This window comes from Haliotis cracherodii, unplaced genomic scaffold (assembly GCF_022045235.1).
Source record: "Haliotis cracherodii isolate W230 unplaced genomic scaffold, xgHalCrac1.p SCAF_8, whole genome shotgun sequence".
NCBI lineage: Eukaryota > Metazoa > Mollusca > Gastropoda > Lepetellida > Haliotidae > Haliotis > Haliotis cracherodii.
The window spans coordinates 25,568,199-25,587,683 of NW_027266341.1; the positions used below are offsets into that span (position 1 = coordinate 25,568,199).

The following is a 19,485-nucleotide window of genomic DNA, read 5'->3' on the forward strand; positions in this document are numbered from 1 at the left end:
GTAATATTATAATCTGGCACTGTCAAGGGCTCGATTTAAAAAATTATTTAACTTGCACCAGGTGCATGTTGACATGAAAACCTAGTTGCACCGAACAAAACCAGGTTGCACCCTGGTCCGATAAATTTATAAAAGTCGAAACATAAATGCATAAACTAGTCTAAATAAATAAATCTGTATCATGATTTTACTGAAATTAGTTACATATTGCTGTCAAACGCGAGATAATATTCAAGTACCCACAGTTTGGAGACAAGCCCAAGGAAGCATGACAAATTACACAAAACACAGTGGCTAATGGTGTAATAGGGTACATAAAGCTTAAAGGTACTGAGCGAGTACAAAAGTCGTTGTTGGGTTGAAAAGTAAGGGTAAGTCAGACACAAATTTTCATTTGTTTTACAAGCACTTCGTGCATTGAGACATAAATATTAGGTTGCACTTTTCAATAAAAGGTTGCATTGGTGCATGTTGGAGATAGCTGACTCAAGCCCTGCTGTTTAAACACACTCTTTTTCCAGGCCTTAGTGATGCAGTTTTAAGCACTGCATCTGTATCGTACTCCAAAGTCAATGGTCATACAAGAATTAATTTTCATGATCTAAACATATCAGAGTGAGTGAGCAATATTCCAGAAATCTCACATCAGGGAACACCAGCAATTGCACCCATGTGGGGAATCAAACTCTCGTCTTCTTTAACCTATCAGAGTAAACCCTGCACTCACTATGACTGTCTTATCATTGCCAGTGAGATAATCTGCTACGTCCATCTTCTCACAGGTCACAGTCCAAGCCTTGCTGCCTGCCCTCACCGGCTTCCCACCCTGGATGCCAGGCAACAGGGAGAATGGTGTCTGCCGAGGTGCCTCTGCAAACGAACCCAAACCATTACAAGCCAAGTTTAAAATCTGTACGAAGGTTTAGTATAGCTGAAAGGAGTGTGACCCTAGATCCGCATTTAGTGCTATTCAGATCCAAGATTCATTTCAAATTTTATTGCAAATGAAGGCCTGTTATAAATTGGATCATATATAGTGTCCAAAGTGTTTGCCACTACACTTTGACATAAAGTGAGTAAGTGAGTTTGGTTTAACGCTGCTTTTAACAGTATTCAAGTTATACCACAGCGTGTCAGCTTAATATAGGAGGAAAGTGATGCAGGTCTCAGACGTTTACCACTTTGGTGAAACCCACGAGCACGGGTATGGTGCTCACAAACCTAGAAATATAATTGGGGCGAACCGGGATTTAAACCCACAATCATAGGTTTCTGGCGTGCCCAAGGGACGCAACTCTACACAGCAAATCATGACTGGGCCACAGCAGGGGACACCAGAAATGGGCTTCACACATAGTACCCATGTGGGGAATGTTTGGCTCTAACCACAAGGCTATCCCACCGACTTAGTAGATTTGAGGTAATTAATGAAACAGTGTATTGTGGCTTCTTACCAGCAGAAAATAGCATTGTACAATTGTCACACAATCTTACATTTCACCCTCACAATTATTGAGCCATGACCCCACTATTTTCACTCATCTATTCATCACTCTAATGGGTTATTCCCAAAATGAGACAACATTTTGAGATTTAAAAGAAAATATAATAAAATAATGTTTTAGATGTATAGCTCGGTTCTAACTATAGGCTGGACTTGGAAAGTAAATTAGCTCGTAATTGTGTTTCAGAAATGAGCTCCATTGTACGCATTGTGAAAAAGCTTCATTGGGTATTTACGCTTGCTGTTTTTTATAATTTGAGTTTTCATTTAACGCATGCGTTTCTGTACGCAAGTTAATTTAAAGTAATTGGGTTTTGAATACTTTTGGTGGGTACTTTACGCAAATACACAGCTTAACTGTAGCTCTGACATGTTCAGGGTTAGAAACTAACAGTTTTTGTCCACTAGTCCTTATAATGATAACATGGAGCAAAACCCCTAAAATGGGCCAATTTCTACAATGCATGTTCCTGACAAAGATGTTACATTGTCTTCTCTACCTTTCTCCTCGAAGTTGGAGGGTTGGCCACTGTGTACCAGTGTCCAGCCAGGCCCCCAGCCCACACGGAATGACCTGCCCATCAGGCAGCCTGCGTCCACTATCAGCTTCTGCTTCTTGTACATGAGGGAGTCACTGACAGGGGGTATGTCTCTCTTTACTCGCGACCCCACAATCTTCCTGGGTGTGTCCTTCTGGCTCAGCCCACTCGTCAACAGCATGTGTTCGGCTAGCGGAGGATGACCAAAATTCTGAGGGGGACGACGAGCTTCTGGGGCTATTATCTTTTGTGAGAAAAGACCTACAAAGGAATTGATTTTTTAAGTTTGCTGACCTTCAGACAAGTCCAATTGTTCCTAAAGCAATATTTTAAATAACTGAACCTAAAATGTCTTTCATAATGTCTTTCACAATCAAGTTTACAGTCTTTCAAAGTGAGACATCAAAGCATAGAACCAAATTTCTTGAGTTCTACTTATCAACTGACTTAACCATTAATTTATAGAATGCAAACAATTGCTGCAAAAAACAACTCTCTTAGAAATCCTAGTTGGGTTAAATTAATTTAATTTATGTCAGGAGGATGACAATTTCCCTGTGTCAATTTAGGCCAATAGTGTAGATAGTTTTCACTTCCACTTCAGCCTACGCCTCTGGGCTCCTACCTGGCGGCTGTTTCTGCATCTCCTGGGGTACTGGAGACTGCGTCACCCTCAGCGGGCTCACATACTTGGACTTGAGTGCGGGGCTGAACAGACTTGGCATTGTCTTGTCCTGCTGCTTCAGGAAGGTCTGGCCGGATGTAAACCCACTCAGCTTGCCTGTAAATACAACAACATTTCATCTAACACTTGCGGCTAAGGAAACCTTGCAGCTAATGTGACCATTGCTTGATGGCCCTTGATGTAAACCCACTCAGCTTGCCTGAAAATACAACAACATTTCATCTAACACTTAGTGCGAAGGAAGCCATGCAGCTTGTGTGACATTGCTCGATGGCCCTGGATGTAAACCCACTCAGCTTGCCTGAAAATACAACATTTCATCTAACACTTAGTGCGAAGGAATCCATGCAGCTTATGTGACATTGCTCGATGGCCCTGGATGTAAACCCACTCAGCTTGCCTGAAAATACAACATTTCATCTAACACTTAGTGCGAAGGAATCCATGCAGCTTATGTGACATTGCTCGATGGCCCCGGATGTAAACCCACTCAGCTTGCCTGAAAATACAACATTTCATCTAACACTTAGTGCGAAGGAATCCATGCAGCTTATGTGACATTGCTCGATGGCCCTGGATGTAAACCCACTCAGCTTCCCTGAAAATACAACAACATTACATCTAACACTTACGGCTAAGAAAACCTTGCAGCTTATGTGACATGGCTCGATGGCCCTGTTCCACAAAGCGACCATTCAGGCGTACCAATAAAAACCTCAGTGAGCTACCAAACTATGAAATTTGGACACACTCTAAATAGACACAGCCACACAAATTACAAGACACAATCCCCATAAAGTGTTCATTGGAATGATAAAAAACCTGCCACATTTTCAATGGTAATTAACACAGTAAATCACGCAGACTGCAACGACGCAAGTGTGCACTAAATCAGTTTGTTGTGGTCTCCACTGAAAATGTGGCAGGTTTTATGGGTATCGTGTCTTGTTTAAAATTTGGGTGGCTATTTCCAAATGAAGTAGGTACAATTCCATAGTTTGGTAGCACTCTGCCGGTTTTCATTGGTAGGCCTGTCATGGCACTGTCACAGGTCAATGTATAAGCCAGCTTCTATCGTCTCAGAACTAATATCACAATCTAATTGAACACCGCTTCTTTCATTATCACCAGAAATGGACTTCACACACTGTAACGACATGAGGATCTGAACCCAGGCCTTGAGCTTCATGAGTTAACGCTTTAACCATTTGGCTACCCCCTGCCCCTCCTACCTTTGAAGTCATCCTGGTAGTCGTCGTCTCCAAAGAAGGAAGCCTTCATGACCTGCATGCTGTGAGCACTGACCCCCATGCTGGAGGCGAGGCGGTGGGAGGAGGGCGTGTCGGTCATACCCTTCATATCATCATCTGTGTGAACATAGAAATATCAGATTAAAGCGTTTGCTTGTTTGATGATTAACACCGCACTCAGCAATATTCCAGTTATTTGACGGCGGTCTGTAAATAATCAAGTCTGGACCAGATAATCTTGTGATTGACATCACAAGCTTCGATGAATGTGACTGACAGCACATGCCAAAGTTGTTAGTGAGGAAGTAAATGGTGAGGTGAGGTGAAATTGGGTTTAACGTCACGTCCAAGATTATTGCACTTATATAGCGACGTGCATGTACGTGTGTGTGTTTGTGTGGCTGCTTGTACTAGTCCGGGCTGATGCCAATTTATAGTGCTAGCCCACTGAGATACCATGCCGTAGTTTAACATGAATACCCCACTCAGACACAGTATACTGACTCCGAGCCGACCAGTCCTTGTTTTAGCCCCTTAATGCCAAGCGTCAGACAGGATAACAACAAGTACCATCTTTTAACGTCTTTTGGTATGACGCGGCCGGGGATCGAACCCCGAACCTTCCGCTCTCCGGGCGGACGCTCTACCACTAGACCACGGAGGCGGTCGAGGAAGTAAATGAGTGAGAGTTGTTTTATGCTGCTTCTAGCAATATTCCAGCAATATCTTGGAAGGGACACCAGAAGTGGACTGCACGCACTGTGCCCATGTTGGGAATTGAACCTGGGTCTTCGGTCTGACGAGCGAACGCTTTAACCACAAGTTTACCCCACTGTCCTAGAGGGAGTAAGTTTGGTTTAAAACTGCAGTGTTTCATTTATAGCAAGGTGTCAGTTGGATGTAGGAGGAAAGTCAGAAAAGATGCAGGTCTCAAACGCTTACCACTTGAAAACCCACAACCACAGGTATGGTGCTGACACACCCAGTGGCTTACTCTGGTAAATTAGTATTCCAACTCATGATCATACAGCCTAGATAAAGTGTGAGTCTCATGGGTAGGGATAACTCTGGAGAACTGGATAGATTGTAGCATCATTACTGTAATATCACATTCAAAACATTGAAATTGGCATGGAAAAAAGGTAAATCTCCACTTAAGTCCCCTGTCTTTCAATTTTAAGACTGAAACGAAAATACAACAGAGGTGAAGACTATATATATAGCGGCCCCACTGTTGGAGATGTCCTCCAAAATTGCACGCTTGTTTGCAAAAGCCCATTCTCAGTTCGCTGTCATAGTCGGTTGCACATGTTTCGTGGCAGGTAAATTCAACATAGCAACTTTACAGATTTTAATAATGTAGGCCATACCTAATCATAAATGCTTAACCAAAATTAAACTTTAATAGAAGAATTCATGTTTCCCCCAATTGTCACTACCAGCTGTTCCCCCAATTGTCACTACAAGCTGTTTCCCCAATTATCACTACCACATGATCCTTAGTTTCTTTTGTAAATCCACAAATTAATAATCCAGTGCCACGAGTCTAACATTTCCCTCAACCCACCTTCAATATGTCAAAGGAAACCTATCACCCAGTGCCACCTACAAAACATTTCCCTCAACCCACCTGAGTCTTCCATATCTCAAAGGAAACCTATCATCCAGTGCCACCTACCAAACATTTCCCTCAACCCACCTGTCTTCCATATCTCAAAGGAAACCTATCATCCAGTGCCACCTACCAAACATTTCCCTCAACCCACTTGAGTCTTCCATATCTCAAAGGAAACCTATCATCCAGTGCCACCTACCAAACACTTTGCTCCAACCCACTTGAGTCTTCCATATCTCAAAGGAAACCTATCATCCAGTGCCACCTACAAAACATTTCCCTCAACCCACTTGAGTCTTCCATATCTCAAAGGAAACCTATCATTCAGTGCCACCTACCAAACACTTTACCCTAACCCACTTGAGTCTTCCATATCTCAAAGGAAACCTATCATCCAGTGCCACCTACCAAACATTTCCCTCAACCCACTTGAGTCTTCCATATCTCAAAGGAAACCTATCATCCAGTGCCACCTACCAAACACTTTGCTCCAACCCACTTGAGTCTCCCATATCTCAAAGGAAACCTATCATCCAGTGCCACCTACCAAACATTTCCCTCAACCCACTTGAGTCTTCCATATCTCAATGGAAACCTATCACCCAGTGCCAAATACCAAACATTTCCCTCAACCCACCTGAGTCTTCCATATCTCAAAGGAAACCTATCATCCAGTGCCACCTACCAAACATTTCCCTCAACCCACCCAAGTCTTCAATATCTCAAAGGAAACCCATCATCCAGTGCCACCTACAAAACATTTCCCTCAACCCACCCGAGTCTTCCATATCTCAAAGGAAACCTTTCACCCAGTGCCACCTACCAAACATTTCCCTCAACCCACCCAAGTCTTCCATATCTCAAAGGAAACCTTTCACCCAGTGCCACCTACCAAACATTTCCCTTAACCCACCTGAGTCTTCCATATCTCAAAGGAAACCTATCATCCAGTGCCACCTACCAAACATTTCCCTCAACCCACCCGAGTCTTCAATATCTCAAAGGAAACCCATCATCCAGTGCCACCTACAAAACATTTCCCTCACCCCACCCGAGTCTTCCATATCTCAAAGGAAACCTTTCACCCAGTGCCACCTACCAAACACTTTACCCCAACCCACCTGAGTCTTCCATATCTCGAGGGAACTTCTCCATAGTAATGTCCGGCATATCCTCATCAAAGTCATCCATACCCTCTGACTGGGCGTAATGGGCTTCGTACCCTTCCTTTGGAGGAGATACTGGTTTACCAGTCAGACCTTGAAGTTGGAACTCCATGTCACCTTGCCCTTTGACCTCCTTCCCCTTCATCTGGGCTTCAGTTTGTATCTTCAACTTCTGAAAGGTAATATTTTATTGATCACTGAGCATCCACAAGTGACCCTTTTCCATGAAGCAAGATTGTTACTGAGGCAACACAGGTCCTAGGCACTGCCCATATTGGGTAAACCAACAAGCAAAGATACCATGGATAGAAATGTATTGGTTTTCAAGAGTACCAAAGGACACCCATAGAAATATTTAGGTATGCTCTTTGGCAACTTGGTATGCCCGCAAGCAGTTGTAGGCGAGACAGTTAGCCCCCTTTTCAATGAGACTGATAATACACGTTTTTCATGTTTTAATTTCTGAAAACCCAATATTCATTTTGTAAACTATACTGTATAGTAAGTGTGTGCCCATCATTTTCCATGCATTTGTCATATATATTTGTGTAAAAGTATCAGTTGATCCATATAATTTACTTTGTCATAACTTATTGTAAAAACAAGTATGTAAATGTACCCTTCTGGCATTGGGAACTTCAAACATGCCATCAGCACTAAAATACGAGGAATTCCGAACCCTATATATTGCTGACAAACCAAGGATCATTATCAAGACAGATCTTGGATTCAGGCTCACTGTTGGTGGATCTTGAAATAGCTGGATAAACGACTCTTAGGTCAAATAGTATGGTACAGTTATTGTCTATTTCATACTTAACATGTTTACAAAAGACCTCACAAGTTCTGCTTAACTCTGTACAGTATCTTGTAACAGTTGCAAAATTTGAATGATCAAGATTTGACTGTATCACAGCATCTAAATTGCCATGTGGAAGTAAACCCAATTTGACACAGGACAGACATTTCCAATGTGCACTGGTATGAATTGTTTGATAGGCATTACTTAGAGCCTTGCTTGACAACTGTATAAGGATCTATACTGAAATGTCGCCTTTACAGTAAATAAAAAAGTTGTTATCCATTAATTATCTCTACTTTGTGCACTGGTATGGCGAATGAAATTTTGTGGTTCCTGTTCTTGTAAAAAAGTTGTTGCAGGAAGTATGAATAATGAACACAATTACATCTAAATTTGTGCACAAGCTCACTGAGGTCAGATCTCAGTTTTTACTACCACTAAACAAAGATCTGAGGACATCCCATTATGAGTCCCTTTAGAACAACCTTTCATCCGACCAATCAGAGCATTGCTTACCAGATCAGGAAAGTGACAGTCAAATCTAATCAGATTTCTAATCATGCAACCTCGAAAAAGAATTAACGTGGGGTTTTCAGAATGACAGTTATGGGCTTAACAACTTAATTCATATGATCTAGGCCATCTAATAGCCATTCCAGAATGTTCTTTTGTTCAGTTTTCAATTTGTAAATCGAGAATGTGTCAAGAATGTTTCTAAGCGTAGTCGCCAGTTTGAAACAAGTGCCATAAAGCACAAGAAAGCTGTTCTGATTGGCTTATGTTGACTTCATGTCAGTTATTCCATTGGTCGGTCAAAGTTAATGAACGGTCGGTCTGACATGACCTGTAATGGGATGTACTCAGTCTTTTGTTTAGCAGTAGTGAGAATTAAGATCTGATTTTATAGAGACTGACTTGTCTACAGTCACATTTTCTTCATACTGAACCCTAGCATTGCCTTCATTTCTTGGGAATATTTTTAATCTTGGATTTGTCCCCGCAATCAACGATGCTTCTAAGACATGTCTCTTGACAATTGGGGAAAGTGCAAAACACATGGCAATAAGAGTGAATGTTCACTATATACAGTTGGATCATGTTCCATTCCTCGCGAAAAACCATCAGAAAAACAAATTTTGGGATGAACAAAAGTTCCTTTTGATATATGCAAATATTCCCAACAATATTTCTGGGAGGTGTTTTGAACTAACATGTTCCGGATAAAATAGATTTCTCTTTACATCCCTTCAACATGTAGCACAACAATGCAATTCACCATACTGTAATCTTTCATTAGCAACATACAGTCTTGACTATCAGTCTGTAGCCACTAGACCAAATCTGTGTTTTGCAAAATGTCTTTCAGTCCAATGAACTGAGCTGATCAAAGTATTCGCATTGACCAAAATCTACTGAAAAACACACAAAAACAAGTACAGGTTTAAATGTATTTGGTAAAGACTATTGTAGCTTCACCAACATAAAAAAACACCTGTTGAAACCAAAACTTAAACAAATAAATTCAACCAAGTTAAAAAAAACTACAGAAACACATTTGTGTCGGGAATCTAACCAAAACAGCACTACACAATAACAAGAACTGTAGATCGGCATATTTCTGTTTTTTTATTTCATAACAACATATGACATTAATACTAAATACAAACTAGTGCATACCATACACATGATACATGCAAAGACAAACATGTGGAGGCCCATATGCACAAAAGTAAAATGTATAAAATATTTAGGTTAATCAAAGGATCAACACAGGAGTATATCAAGTTAGAAACTGGCACCAGTCTAACAGCCTCAACCGACATTCATAATAGTATACATATCCATAGGATATTAGAAATTGCATCAATCATTGTTCCCTATATCAATGTATACTACAGAAAAAGTGTAAAAGACCACCCAAATCTTTCATATTACTATAGTTTATGTCATGCTCCTTTTTTTAAGTAGTATATATGCATCTAAATTGACTATATCTTAAGATGGCACAGTTTCTGGTGGTCTCTGACATTATCTCAAAGAAACATTAAACGGTAAACCTTTCAGAAGGAGTAAGCCGAAAGAGAAAGAACACTTCTGTGGCAGGTAGACAAAGTAGATACATAGTGAGCTTTTAGCAATATTTAGCAATATTCCAGCAATATCACGGTGGAGACACTAGAAATGGGCTTCACACATTGTACCCATGTGGGGATTATAACCCGGGTCTTCAGAATGACCACTAGGCTAGCCGACTGCCCCAGTAGATACATAGAAAGAATTTGAGATGAGTTTCATAACAGCAATTTGGTAATAACTACAAAGAAGTTTATATTACATATCAACCATGATTAATTGCTGGTGATCATAGTAAATATAGGATATACAGTTCCAAATATTTGGAGAGAGGGAATATATAGATAGCTCTACATTGCACATACATCAGAAATAAAAAAGTATCACAGTTCAACATATGCATGAAATACAAAATATATACAATCTGTACTAATAAATACTGATTCAACAAGTAAATATAAACTTTATTTGAAATTTCATATTAAAATCAAACTATCCTTCTCTTCCTGAGATTGAAATCAAACAAAATTTAAGGAAAAAAACCAAAACCGTTTAGTCTAGTAAACAAAAATAATAAAAGATTGATCGATTAATGATGATGGTGAACAATAATATGGAAACAGTTAAAAGTTTAAAACATTGTAAATTCTCAACTGTTCTGAAATAACTAAACTAATGAGTGATTGCATGATTGACTGAATATAATGGTTGACATGATTGATGATCGCAGTGAACTCTAACAAAGGTTAAAAATTTCAACAGAAAATTCATGAAACAAATAGTTCTGACATGTACATTATCTTCATGAGAGCAGGAATAGGCATACATATCTGTGCATATAGCAAACTGTTCCCACTCTAGGAGTAGAATCCGTGTAGCATGATAATCACTTCTCAGATAAGCATTGAAAGGCTTCTGATTCTTGTGGCCTATTTACAAGTTGTCCATCATATGAAATCTCCATTCCAATGCCTTCTAAACTGTTCACCATCACCATACAGAACTACCTCAAATATCAGCTCATCTGACTGGCACATTCCATTTAGAATTGTTCATCTGAATGCATTCCATCCAATCACAGAAGTCGACACAATTTCTATCCATGTTTCAATGAGCAACGCATCAATCCCGCTGATAGGTTGACTCATGAAGATTGGAAGGTTCCCACGGGATGTCAGTCAGCCAATCACACACACCACACTCTCTCTCCTGTGCTTTCATTGGCTACTGACCTGAATCTGCAGTTGTTGTTCTTTTGCAAGCTTCAATTTTTTCTTTTCTGATTCAGTAACTTCCTCTTCATCGGAGTCATCAACAAGACCATATTTAGAAAAGTGCTTTACCTGGAAAAGGAAGAAAGTTACATTCAATGTGTGTGAGGTCAATGATGTTCATCCTATTGTTTGCATGTTTGTTTGTTTATTTGTTGTTTAGCACCGCACTCAGCAATATTCCAGCTATATGACGGCGGTTTGTAGATAATCGAGTCTGGACCAGATAATCCAGTGATCGATAGCATGAGCATCGATCCACGCAATTGTGATATGATGACATGAATCAACCAATTCCGCGAGCCTGACCACCCGATCCTGTTAGTTGCCTCTTACGACAAGCGTAGTCACCTTTCACAGCAAGCATGGGTTGCTGAAGACCTATTGTACCCCAGATCTTCACGGGTCGATGTTCATCCTAAGGTAAGTCTTATACCATTAACATTTTGAAGATGACATCTCTCATAAACCCTAAAAGCCACTGAATTGTTCCCATATATGTATATTCATATTCCAGCTTGCAACATCCAGAGGACAATGTTATACTCATAACAAGAGTTAGTGAGTGAAATTTGTTTTATGCCAGCACAGACGCCAAAATATAAATCAAGTTTATGTCAGGCAGACCAGAGTTTAGCAGGCTGGGTGTCGTTGTACAAAACAACCTCAGCGCCATGACTGTCATAAGTCTATGTTAAGGTATGGGAGTTACGATCAACTTAGTGCTAAGATCACTTTGTGGAACAGCACTGTGGGCAATTATGCATGGTGTCAGGGCATGACGACACACAATCAGCCTGGTCACATACTGAAAGCGTGCAGCCTCAGTTCTTTCAACTAGATTTGGGTGCTGTGGTCCTTTTCTGCTCTGAACATAAAGGATACAGAAATAATCAAGTAAACCCAATTACCCTTGTAACGTTCTAGTCAAAAACAGTCTTTCATGAAAGCAGTGATTACAAATATACACTCCGAGAGAAAAATAGCCTCACTTGAAAAACCCACGACCCAGTTTCAGGTCGGTAGTCTATGAACTTGGCTCCAATCTTTGCTGTGATCTCTTCAATTTTCGTCTGGTAGCCCATTGTCCTCAATCTGGAAGAGTCCTGAAAAGGAAAGAACATCCGTCCATACTTAGCCTCTCATAAACTGAGAAAGAACAAACAAGAACACTGAAATATCAGTGATCCAGCTGTGTTAGTATGTGTGACAGTATGAATATTATGGTACAGTGATACAAGGTTTTCATCCTCGTTTTCATCATCATCCTCAATATCATCATCATCATCATCATCCACTACTCAGTATTCCAGAAAAATCCACAAACAGGGATTCCTGTGTCTCATATGACAAACAATCAGCATGTTATCAATTACCCTGTTGTCAACCCTCCAGAATGTCAGCTTAACAAAATCAGTTCAGACAGTTCAGGTTTTCCTTGACGAACACATCATTCGAAACTGAAACTGATTTTGATAAAATGAAGTTTGTTTCAATAGAGAAACTGGCACCTCCAACACTTTCACTTACAAACATATATATGCCAGTGTTAATTCAGTGGGTCTTGTGGCTTACCTTGATTGGAGACCTTGTGGACTTGTCACTGGGCCAGACACAGTCCAATGTTACCTCAGCTATCTTGTTGAGCCCATCCTCAAGAGGGGGTTTCTGGTCATCATCGGGGTACACTATCACCTCCTTACGCCGGAAATGAACTGTCAGCAAAAATGAGCATTAGAATTTTCTGCTTTTTCATCGAAGTGAACAATCATTTATTTACTTGAATTTGGAAACGAAACAGTAGAAAGTAACCACTGCAACAACAAACCCTCAGATATGTAAAACACAGAAATACCATGAATACGTGGTGACTGGTGGTTTAACAAGTATAACTTGCTTGAGAAAACAGTAATCTTTCAACAGTTTCACTGGTCAGAGGGGGGCGTTCGGATAGCCTAGTGGTTAAAGCGTTCGCTCGTCACGCTGAAGACCCGGGTTCGAATCCCGACATGGGTACAATGTGTGAAGCCCATTTCTGGTGTCCCCCGCCGTGATATTGCTGGAATATTGCTAAAAGCGGCGTAAAACCAAACTCACTCACTCACTCACTGGTCAGAGGACAACTAAATGATTTGTTTGTTTGTTGTTTAACGCCGCACACAGCAATATTCCAGCTATATGACGGTGGTCTGTAAATAATCGAGTCTGGACCAGACAATCCAATGATTGACATCATGAGCATCAATCTATGCAATCGCAATACAATGACATGTATCAACCAAGTCAGCAAGCCTGACCACATGATCCTGTTAGTCGCCTCTTACGACAAGCTCAGTCGCCTTTTGCAGCAAGCATGGGTTGCTGTAGAACTATTCTACCCCTGGATCTTCATGGGTTGACAACTAAACGAACTAGCACATGTCATGCCCTACAATAATCTGTTTGGAAAATAAATACTTATGATAATTTGACTACTTTCACCAGATGGTAGAATCTGAGTAAAGCTTAACCAAATTTCATCAGACAAGATATAACATAAATCAATAACTTTAACTTGTTTGCAATCAATATCAGTTTTCTTACCAATTTCATCCAGATTCAAGTTGGAAACATTGGTTGAACCAGGGAAGAAGAGACTGCCATAATTTTCTCGTCCGATGGTAAAATCATCCACAAAGCAATCTCCATTCTCATCCATCAACTCCACAAGGCTGTCTAGTGACGGACTAGTGTAGTAGCCAGGTCGGGTCAAGATGATTCCAGTTGGGTGGGGCTCGAAGTCCTCCATCTAAACAAAACCAAAGATTAACTACCCATCCACTGCTGTCAGAATTTACAAAATTTATAAGGACAGGACAGTTGAACCTTATTTTTCTTCTTTTTTTTCTCCCCGATCATGTTCTTAATTTTTTAGCAACAACAGAAGTGAGGTGTTCCCGCTTTACACACGTGTAAGAGGTTGGGTGTTCAGCTGACAGAGAAGAGGACCTCTGTTGAAAACCCGAAGATTTTACAGTGTGATCACAGCCAAAATACAGGATTTATGGCTACAAAGAAACGGCATCATATTCGCAAGAATCATAAATACATTTACTTATCAAGAATAAGAATGAAAGGAAGAAATACAAGCTCAATATGCCTTTCCAGGAAATAGGGTAAACAATGTTTGAAACTCAACGCCAATGTGAAAAGTCTAACATCAAAGGGATCCCAAGTTGAATATTCTAGCTGAACACCTCAAGGAATCCTTAAATTTCAAACACAGGTCAAATCAAATACACCTATACTTATTGTTTATGTTAAACACATTCAGCTGTTCGAGAGCTTTTGTTTCAATTATTCCACATGGCCCTGCAACTGTTACCTGTGCCTGGGGCTCTATGGAGACATTTGGATCTTGTTCACTGTGAGATTTGTTCATGTCAGAATGGCTGTCCCCTGACAGAACTTTGTTCTTGGAAGTCAGGGCAGCAATAGTGTCATCCAGACTGGTGGCACTGAAAGAAAGATGGATAATTTACAGCTTCACAGAACAATGGCAATAGGGCAAGGTCGAAGGCAAGGTCGAGGGCAAGGTCAATGTCAAGGTCAATCTTTCAAACCAATGGAATTATATCACCTACAAATTTTAAGAATCCGACACAGCTATGTACAGAAGTTTTGTTACCTCTTGCTGTGTCAGCATAATGTGGGAGGAGAGAACAAAATACTGGATGTCAAAGATACTGCAAATGGGTATGGGGCTGAAATACCATGGATCATAATCAGGGTGAACCTGGGATTCAAACTCCAGACAAGTGGTTCCTGGGACAGCATAACAAATCTGCACAGCAAGCTGCAGTGTCTCAGACACTGGGCAGTAGATACATGGTTGTCAATACATGGTTGTCATTGTTTGTTGTTTAATGCAAAACACAGTAATACCCCAGTTATACGTTGGCAGTGTGTAAAACCAGTGATTGATATGAGGGGCAGGCTGCCTCCCATTCTATTAAATCTCCTAGCATGACAAGCATAGGATGCTGGGAACAAATTCTAAACTGGAATCCCCTATAGACAAAAAATAAGTGATGAAAATTCACTGCAGATAACCTACTCTTTGATAGGAGAGTGTCTGGTAGGTTCTGTGATGCTCTTTGTACGGAGTATTGGCTCTGTGTCCGGGCTCTGGGCCGCACGATCTAAGTCAGCTTGTAGTGTTCTGTAAATAACGTGTTCAATTGTTCAATGTGATAAAGGAATTGTAATGACTTCAGATGCAGTCCTATCATTCGACAGGCTGTATGAGTGTTCCCACTGGCTCTTGAAACTGCCAATCCAGGTGGACTGGTAACTCTAAAAATTACCAGTCCCCCCTAATTTTTGTCAGTCCCAACTTTCAACAAATAAAAAAAAAAGCATATGAAAATTTCCTGGTTATAATTCTTTCAACATCATGTTCAATGACGTCATCTCTGAAGTAACTAAGTTAGATCTACAGATCATTCACATCAAGTTCAGTCACAATTTTCTCTCTCTTTTTTTTTAAATATTTCAAGTCACTACAAATATATTTTTAACCTTGAAGCAAAGTGAAATGTCAGTTCCTTGCACTAAAAATCAACAAGAGGAAACTCTAATGGTAACAGACAAGCTGACTTCGTTTGAAAAATATACTTGTAATGAATATCACAGATTTATAAGGTACTTTATTTGCCAGTCCGAAGGGACTGGCAGTCACATGAATTTCTGGTCCAAGCCTAATTTTACCAGTAAAAACCAGGTAATTACCAGTTTACGGGAACACTGTGTGTTGAAAAACAATGAATCAAGTGATGAACTGCATTCAAATTTTGACATTCGAAACCAGTGCAGGCATCTCAGTGGAACGATTCTTGTAAGTATGTTCGAGTATGGGAGTTTTGATAGTCTTAGTGCTAAGTTTGATTTGTGTAAGAGGAGCCAGGTACCTGTCCCCAAAACAGTTTTAATGATACTATAGTCACAAGTCTACATTAAAGTGTGTTTTGTATGTTTGTTCTTAAACGCCGAACTCAGCAATATTCCACCTATGCGATGGCAGCCTGTAAATAATCGAGTCTGGGCCAAACAATCCAGTGACTGACATCATGAGCAACTATCTACACAACTGGGATACGATAACATGCATCACCATCAGATCAATTTGGTCACCTCTTACAACCAGTATAGGCTGATGCGGATCAATTCTTATCCGGAATCTCCACAAGGTCTATATATAGAGTAGGCGTAAAGATCCTCTTTGCTCAATAATCACTTTGACCAGGGCCAATGACAGCATCAAACGTACTTTTAACAGACAAAGAAAGATAAGTTCTTTCTCACAAATCCGGTAGCTAAAAACTGTTCAACTCTAAAAACTAGTTTGTAATGTGAACTACACTAACCTTGTGATAGGTTTAGGTCTGGGTGTGTCCTGGCTGAAGGATTGTAGGTCTGGCTGTTCATCAGTCTGTGATGAGGCTCTGCTCATATTGGAAGAGTCTCCATTTACTTTCTTCAGAGTCAGTTTCTTCACACTTCGACGGGGCATGAACGTGTCATTGCCAAAACTGAAATCCTCATCCTCCAACCCCTCGAATAACTGAGACTGAAACAAAGCCACACTCACTTATACATCCACCATCACATACATCACTGTACATGTAGTACCAAATATAGTAACACCTGTATTATCACCTGTAATAATCAAATCTGGACCAGACAATCCAGTGATTGATAGCATGACCACCCGATCCTGTCAGTCGCCTCTTAAGACAAGCATAGTTGCCTTTACAGTAAGCATGGGTTGCTGAAGACCTATTCTGCACTCAACAATATTCAAGCTATATGACTGTGGTCTGTAAAAAAATTGAGTCTGGACTAGACAATCCAGTGATGGATATCTTAAGCATCAGTCTATGCATGCAATTTGGATATGATGACATGCATCAACCAAGTCAGCGAGCCTGAGCACCCTAGCCTAGTAAGATCAGCATACCAGTTCAAACACTTTGACTGAAAAACAGCATGAGCATGAGCATGAGCACCCCACTCAGACACATCATACTGCCTGATCAGACCAGGCCTTGTTTCACCCCTCAGAGTGCCAGGCAGGGTAAGAACAAGTACCATCTTTTAACATCTTTTGGTATGACGAGGGGCAGATGCTCTACTCATTAGACTGTGGAGGCAGTTGCAATAGAAATATTTTATACCACAGCAATGACATGGCAGCTTGTACACAATTAAATTTATACCCAACAAACCAGTGGTTTACACAGCAAGAAGGATCAGGGAAAATGTGAAACAAACATATTCTATTACTATGGATTGCCTTACCTTGCTTCCATTCATGAGTGAGTGTAGTGACTTGGGCTTGATCTTGGCCGTGGGTCGAGGACTCACTTTGTACTGACTCGAAGAACTCAGGGCTGCTTTCTGGGCAGCAGGGTTGGTTGGTTTAAGAACTTCCTCCCTTTTTTCAGAGTTCTGGCACAAAAGGGATGATAATGTTCACATGGATGATTTTTTTAACCTGCTTTTTTCACAGATTTTTCATTTCAAAGCCACAGCAGGCTCTTGACATGGCAAATTACATTTCTTAAATTGGTGAACTCACGATAGTATCTAGCTTCAGTTACATATAACACTTTGAACATTGTCAATAACTGCCACTGGTGGGTGAAAAGAATTCATAGCATTTTCAAATATCCATAGGATTGTGTATCTAAAAGAAACTGTCATATTTGCACTGTCCACTTCCAACAAAACAATTTGACACATGTATAACTGACATTCCTTACATTAACACTGCCGGAACTACACTATACTTGTGAGTTTAGCAACACCTTCATCAGTATTTCACTAACATCATGGCATTTAAGCTAGATGATGCTACACCTTAATTTACCACTTTTGGTTCACAATTTTTTTAAATCTAGGACTCCAACCATTGATCAAAGGATCCTGGTGTGATTGTGGGAACATCTGAATGATGGGTAGAGTTGTCTTTCACTACTGGGATACCCTGTCTGCATCCAAATGCAAGCTGCTTGCAGTGGAGGGAATTAAAGATGCAGTCAGTGTACAGGTACTGACCTGTTTGAGATTCCAGAAGAGAGGGGAATCTCCAAACGGTGAGCTGGTGAGTGCCAAGAGCTGCTGCTGGAGCTGGTTGTTGCTTGCTGATGGGTTGGTTGTCCTGAAACGTGCAATAGCATCCACGACATTGGTGACAGCAAATGTGAAATTGCTAAATAATTGTAAATATGATAGCTGAGGGGAGATGGGGTTTAAGGTCAAGTTCAAGATTACTGTACTAGTCTGGACTAATTCTGGCTTTATAGTGCTAGGGTTAGCCCACTGAAATACCATGTCACAGTTTAACAAGGATACCCTACTCAAGATACAAAATACTCTTCGGCCAACCAGTCCTTGTTTCATTCCTTAACGGCAGACACCAGGCAGGGTAACAACAAGTACCATCTATTAACAATTTTCGGTAGAATGGAGCCATGGATCGAACCATTTCCCTTCCGTACTAGACTCGTCGACCAAGTGAATATGAAAAGCCCCAAGTATGAAGGTGTCTACTCACGTTCCCAGCGTGCTGGTGTTTCCTCCAAGTGAGAAGCCGGAGCCAGTTCCTACACCTCCAAAACCTGTGGACGCTGTAGTCTGACCGCTGTTGAAGTTGAAGCCAAAGGTTGAAGGCTTGTTCATGTTGTTGGCCCCAAACAGTCCTGCACCAGTCTGTCCAGTTTGACCGAAGTTGAAGGAGTTTGTTCCGGCCCCTAATGTGGAGGCTGCAGCCGCTCCAAAACCACCTGGCTTGTTGCCAAACAGACCAGCTCCTCCTGTGTTAGCTGTTGGTAAGATTGAAGGACTTCGTTATTCTATATCACTCACACTCCACCAGTCAGGAAAAATGTATATAAACTAATAGCAATCAAAGATTCTTCTGGAAATGCTTGACCTACACGTTTGTAATGGACAAGTGGTTTTGGTGCAAGTCTAACATGATTGTTTTGTAACCTTGTTAAGCCTGTATCTAAATTTGAATGTGTTGCAGTTGCTTCAGTACTCTGGATTCTACAAATGATTTTGGATTTCTTAAACTCGAATTGAAAAAAATCTACTTTAGGATAAACAAGACCCGATCTTGTGTGTCTCTTCAATGCCATTTAAAACCATAAATACATGAAACTTTTCACTATGGTATACAAACCAAAATTTCATAATTATTATCCGATTCCTTTCAAAACAGAAATAAGCATTACGCAACAGAAAATTATGTAGCCTTGTAAAGCGTTAAAAACATATACACGTAAATACTAAGTAACTAGTAGCGTAAATATACATATATATTATATATCGGCACACAACAACAAATCAGCTGACAGTGGAAGACAATGCAATCAAATTGTGAGTTAAACATATCTTCCCAAAGCTTAGCCTGAAAAAAGAAGTAATAAAGTTGAAAGGAAGACAGTATTCCTGGAATCAGAGATTGGAAGATCCCACAGTAGTAGTAAATATCAAAGTGGCCCACAGAGTAATTGGGCCTGCATCAGGCAAACC

General features: G+C 40.5%; 1 protein-coding gene across 3 annotated transcripts in view; it reads right to left on the minus strand.

Moving 5' to 3' along the window:
- LOC139450430 (nuclear pore complex protein Nup98-Nup96-like) overlaps positions 1-19,485 on the minus strand; it is a 54,360-nt gene that overhangs the window by 19,112 nt on the left and 15,763 nt on the right. For all 3 annotated transcript variants that reach the window (XM_071232127.1, XM_071232128.1, XM_071232126.1), the window contains 15 exons: positions 18,503-18,770; positions 18,004-18,106; positions 17,245-17,394; positions 16,311-16,513; positions 15,002-15,106; positions 14,270-14,402; positions 13,489-13,693; positions 12,481-12,620; positions 11,898-12,011; positions 10,867-10,977; positions 6,715-6,931; positions 3,961-4,095; positions 2,669-2,824; positions 2,005-2,304; positions 728-870 (listed from right to left, as the gene is read on the minus strand). In XM_071232127.1, coding sequence (XP_071088228.1) covers positions 728-870; positions 2,005-2,304; positions 2,669-2,824; positions 3,961-4,095; positions 6,715-6,931; positions 10,867-10,977; positions 11,898-12,011; positions 12,481-12,620; positions 13,489-13,693; positions 14,270-14,402; positions 15,002-15,106; positions 16,311-16,513; positions 17,245-17,394; positions 18,004-18,106; positions 18,503-18,770 — 2,483 coding nt within the window. The remainder of the gene's footprint in view (positions 1-727; positions 871-2,004; positions 2,305-2,668; positions 2,825-3,960; positions 4,096-6,714; positions 6,932-10,866; positions 10,978-11,897; positions 12,012-12,480; positions 12,621-13,488; positions 13,694-14,269; positions 14,403-15,001; positions 15,107-16,310; positions 16,514-17,244; positions 17,395-18,003; positions 18,107-18,502; positions 18,771-19,485) is intronic.